This window comes from Manacus vitellinus, unplaced genomic scaffold (genome assembly GCF_001715985.3).
Source record: "Manacus vitellinus isolate BGI_N305 unplaced genomic scaffold, ASM171598v3 scaffold_122_pilon, whole genome shotgun sequence".
Classification (NCBI taxonomy): domain Eukaryota; kingdom Metazoa; phylum Chordata; class Aves; order Passeriformes; family Pipridae; genus Manacus; species Manacus vitellinus.
Window position 1 is genome coordinate 233,861 of NW_021938909.1, and position 5,065 is coordinate 238,925.

At 47.7% G+C, this 5,065-nt stretch overlaps 1 protein-coding gene across 2 annotated transcripts in view; it reads right to left on the reverse strand.

Annotated features, from left to right (window-relative positions):
- Positions 1–321: 321 nt before the first annotated feature.
- TMEM50B (transmembrane protein 50B) overlaps positions 322–5,065 on the reverse strand; it is a 7,771-nt gene continuing 3,027 nt past the window's right edge. Inside the window, exons 2-7 of one of the 2 annotated variants that reach the window (XR_003916452.1) lie at positions 4,237–4,349; positions 3,612–3,679; positions 2,835–2,927; positions 2,573–2,630; positions 1,065–1,520; positions 322–982 (exon numbers count right to left, since the gene is read on the reverse strand). Coding sequence is in view for 1 of the 2 variants with exons in the window: in XM_029965895.1 (XP_029821755.1) it covers positions 1,475–1,520; positions 2,573–2,630; positions 2,835–2,927; positions 3,612–3,679; positions 4,237–4,349 (378 nt within the window). In the remaining variant the exon portion in view is untranslated. Of the gene's footprint in view, positions 1,521–2,572; positions 2,631–2,834; positions 2,928–3,611; positions 3,680–4,236; positions 4,350–5,065 lie in introns of both variants that reach the window. The other variant, XM_029965895.1, reaches the window with a different exon arrangement.

The following is a 5,065-nucleotide window of genomic DNA, read 5'->3' on the forward strand; positions in this document are numbered from 1 at the left end:
CTGTGTACAGGCCAGTCCTCCTCGGGCTCCTGCACATCAGCTGGGAACCCACTGGAGGGAGAAGACAAGCTCACCTTTCCTGCAGTTTTCTGACACTGCACCCACCAGCCACGTCCTGCCCAGGCTGTGAGTGACCCCAGTGACCCCTCGTGTCCCCCCAGCCGGTGGCACAACGGCAGCTCCAGGGTTTGCTGCAGGTCCTGGCAGCTGGGGAGATTCCCCCTGGCAGTTCCACACCCCAAGCACAGCACTTACACCCAGCAGTTTGGTACCACTGGGGCAGAACTTGGTACAGGGAAACAAAAAGCTTTGAGACACAAGGGAGAGTCAAATGCCTTAAAAGCCACAGAGAACTCGTGAGAGAAGGAGTCACCAACAGCAAATGAATATACAAGATCAGCCCAAGGCTATAAAACATCCTCTTCCTCCCTTCTGTGCACTCCAGACAGAAGAAACTGGATTTCAATCAAGGAAACGTGAGATAAGCACATTTGAATTGGGACAAAGGGCAGCCCCAAAGCTGGCACATTTTAACTGGGACAAAGGACAGCCCCAAAGCTGGCAATTATTTCAAGGTCAGACCGTGAACAACAAATAAATCCATGCCCCCATTCACCTTTTAGGTGAATTCATTCACCTGAACATTCACCTTTTAGGTGCAGAAGGGGAAAAGTGCAGGAAAACTGTTCATTTATGAGCAAAAAGCTTCCCCTGGAGAAAACAACACCTGTGGGATTTCACAGAATCCCAGAACCATTTGAAAGCTGTTGGTCTGACTCTCGGTTGTTCTTTATATTCCTGAAGTAGGACTGGCAGCAGTTTGTTGGAGTTTTTTATTCTAATACCAGGAAATACATTAAATACCAATTGGTATCTCTTACACTGAGCAGCATGAAATTAATTCCAAGGACTGTGGTGCCAGCAAATGTCCTTTGTGCCAGAGCCATCACAGGTCAGGAGGAGTTTGATTGCCATGCAGAACCTGCTGAGTGTAGGGACTTGCTTAAAAACCATAACCTTTTACAAAAAAAAAAAAACAAAAAAGAAAGCTACTTTATATTCACCTGAACAATAATATAAAATCTTAAAATCAGCTCTTATCCCAGCACAGCCCCTGCTCCAGGGATGGGCCTGGTCCTGTTCCAGGGATGGGCTTTGTCCTGTTTGCTCACTGACAGTTCACTGAAGCCTCAGACACGGGGGGAGGTTTGGAGGATGAAATGATGGAAAGCCTTGGGGTGGAAGGAAGAAGGCTGAAGATTCCAGCAGGAAAGCCTGGCAGGCTGCCATTCCCTTTGGAAGAGATCCAGTCCTATGTACATATTCACAAGTGTGTCCTGGGAGAAGAGGAGCTTCTTACAGAGCCTGGGATTTGTCTCAGTCCAGGGTTTGGAAAGCAAACCAAGAACAAAGAACTGTAAATGATCTACACACAGAGAACCACGTGGTAACTATGGCCCAGCCCAGGGGGAGCTCAGCCCCACAGCTCTTCTGTCCTTCCAAACTTGTAGATCAGAGTACTGAGGGGGAAAAAACAAAGGGAATAAAAATCAGACCATACATAAGGTAGTTTTAACAGTGTTCTTGACTCTCATCCTGTAAATCAACAGCCCTGGATTTGCATTCCAGCCAGTGGCTGTATTTTGTTTCCCGTGCATGGCTGAAGCTTTGGGAGCCAGATGAAGCTCAAACAAAAACTAACCAGTTTCACAGCCCTTCTGAAGGGAAAAACTGGTATTTATGGGATTCTAGGAGATTTAGGAAGTGCTGTTTCCTGCAGGAGCATCCCTAATTTCCCAGCCAGGGCATTGCTCCAGAGCCCACTGATCTCATTCCCTGCAAAGCATTTGATGTGGGACTGGAAGGAAAAGGGTCAGCACAGGAATTTAAAAAAAGGAGGTGAGGTGAAATTTTTCAGTGACTGATCTTGGAACTGACACTATTTAATGCTTTCAGTGTCTTTTATTAATGAGATCCCTGGATTGCAGAATCCATTCTACATCTAAAGAGTTATTACAGATACCAACTCAGTTCAAAGTGTTATATGAGAAACCCAACAATATGAGCTGAAATAAACCCAGTGTGCTGTTACAAAACACAGCAGCACGCTCTCAGAAAATGGAATTATCACTCTTTATAACTGCAGGCTCAGCCACTGGAAGGAAACACAGGTAATATCAACTATCAGATAATTGAGCCATCGGTGTGAAATAGTCTGGAAAGGGGCAATTGAATCTCCCACCTGGCTCTGCTGGGACAGATGCCAAGGTATTTGTAGCACAGAGCTAAAAGCACCATTGCCATGAGCCACAGACACTGGCAATATCTCAGCCAGAACACTGGCTGGATCCACATCCCAGAGCTGTAAATTCAGGGAGAGCAGAGAGAGCTGCACTAACAGGAGCCTGAGGGGAAGCAAGAGCCTCTCATGGGCTGGGAAGGGGCAAATCAAACCTTGTTTTTAAGCTCTGGGGCAAAGGGAGTAGGAAAAAGAACCCTTTTTCCAGGAATCTCAATGTATGGAAGCAGGTGAGTCCCTCTGGAAGGAGGGAAGTTTGCCCAGGTAACTTACCTGAAAAATATTAATGCATTTTGGAAAAACACTGCTAAGCCAGGGTACACATTAGTGTCTGCAAAGGAAGGAACAAAGGGAAGACATTGAGTTCTGCAGCACTGGGAGGGGTGTCCAGCACACAGCTCAGGGTCTCTGACCCAAACCTGGCTGCTGTGGCTTGGATCTCGTCAGACACCACCCACACCTCCACCCTTTGGGACCTCCTGCCAAAAGCTGGCAGGAAAAGCACTTTTCTAGAGGTGAAGAGAACCCAACTCACTCTGTGTGACATATGCTCCAAAGAGAATCCACATGGAAGCAATGAGGGATCCAAACATCAGCATGAAGCCGATGAAGAGCCAGATCCGAGCACCTGCAGGGAAGAGCAAAACCTCTGAGAACATGGGGGTTGTTCTCCATGTTATCCATGTTATCCATGGGGACAGGCAATCCAGCTGCTCTGGGATGGTGGTTAAACCCTGGATCAGGGACAAGACAACCCACCTGCTCACTCAGGGGAAAGGAAAAATATTCTCTTTTTCTCTTGAGCTGGTTCATGAATGACACATAAAAAAGCATCACAGGCCAGTCCAACCATCAGCAAATCCCACCAGATTTCCACTGAGGCATTTACAAATCCCATGGAAAAGGCTGCTGGGATCCACATGGGAAATGGGACAGGAATTCTGAAGGGAAGCAGAGGGGACAGCAGGGACACCACACAGGGGGTGACACAGAGGGAGTCTGGGACACATTCCTAAGGAATGTCTGCTCCAGAGCCCACCCCAGGGCAGGGATTTAGTTCTCCCAGCAGCCACCCAGGATTTGCAGAGGAAAGTTTAAGAAGCCAAGATATCCAGCAGTTGAATTTTTCTAAGTTCACCTTTTTAATAAAGACAGACCTTATCTCCAAGGGTTGATTCTGTAAAGAAATTAATTCACAGAATTCTCTCCTACTCCCTGTCTTCACATTATTTCTTTCACCACAAGTTGGAAAAAACCCCAACACAGAAATAACCAGTCCTTCAACTCAGTGGGACTTTCAGAATTAATTTACCTGTTCTCCCTAAGCATCCATCACTGTAGCTGTCTCCTCTCACCTGTGCATTGGATACAGCATTTATCCTAGGAACAAAAACAGCAGATACAATTCAGATTATTAGAAAAATCAATTTAAAGTTATAAGTTACAAATTCTGGAAAAACGTTCCTTGGCATTCTGTACAGTCACAAACCCAAATTCCTCCTTTTTTCTTGCCAATATTGGGTGATTCAATAAAAGTTGTTACTTCTCTTTCAAGCTTCCAGATTTACATCTCCATGACAAGAGCCAGACCATCACCTCTCCCATTTGAGGAAGTTTTGGGCAAGGAACAGGCGAAAAAATTGTTTCAAAGCAGGGGGGGAAATGCAGTCAAATGTTTTATATTGAGGTATTGAGTTAAGTATTGGGTTCTCCATTCCTGGAAGTGTTCCAGGCCAGGTTGGACGGGGCTTGGAGCACCCTGGGCTGGTGGAAGGTGTCCCTGCCCATGGCAGGGGTGGCACTGGAGGGGCTTTGGGGTCCCTCCCAGCCCAAACCACTCCATGATCCTATGATCTGTCCATACTGGACACTTGTCCTGTAACCCCTGGGCTGGACAGCTCAAGCTGAGTCGCTCAGAACCCCCCTGCCCCACTCACATGAAGAAGGCCAGAGTGGAGAAGACCCCACAGGTGTGGAAGGCGTGGTTGAGCTGCTCCGGCTTGGGATAAACGACGGCGGCGTCGATCATGATCCACCAGCCTGTGAAAAACTGGGAGCAAACACAGCCCTGTGAGCAACCTGCCAGGGCACAGGGGCAGAGGGAGACACCAGGGCCAGGCTTCAGGGACAGCACTGACTGGGTTTTAACGAGCACAAACTCTCCTGGAAAGACACTGAGTTGGACTCTAAAAGTGCTTGATGGACAAGTCCTGCACAAACCTCAATGTGCCCAGTTTTGGAGGAGTGTTTGGGAATTGGTCACATTTCTAATCAAATTAAAAATCAGGGTATGGATAACTTTATGCCCAGAGAAGCTGGGGCTGCCCCTGGATCCCTGGAAGTGTCCAAGGCCAGGTTGGACGGGGCTTGGAGCAACCTGGGCTGGTGGAAGGTGTCCCTGTCCATGGCAGGGGGTGGTGCTGGAGGGGCTTTGAGGTCCCTCCCAACCCAAACCTTCCCTGATTCTATGAACTTCCCTGTGCAGCCTTAGGAAGGAGAAACCTCTAACCACAGATGAGGTACAGATGATGCAGAACAGAGGTGTTCTAACTGAACTAATTATGCAGAAAATCCAGGAGGAATTTTTTTTTAAAGGTGGGCAGAAATGGTTCATCATCAGCAACGTCACAGGACTCATAAAAACGCTGCTGGCAATCCCACAAGACTTTAAGGAATCACAGAATGGCACTTCACAGAATCCCACAACATGCTGAGCTGGAAGGGACCCATCAGGATCATCCAGTCCAACCCCTGGCCCTGCACAGG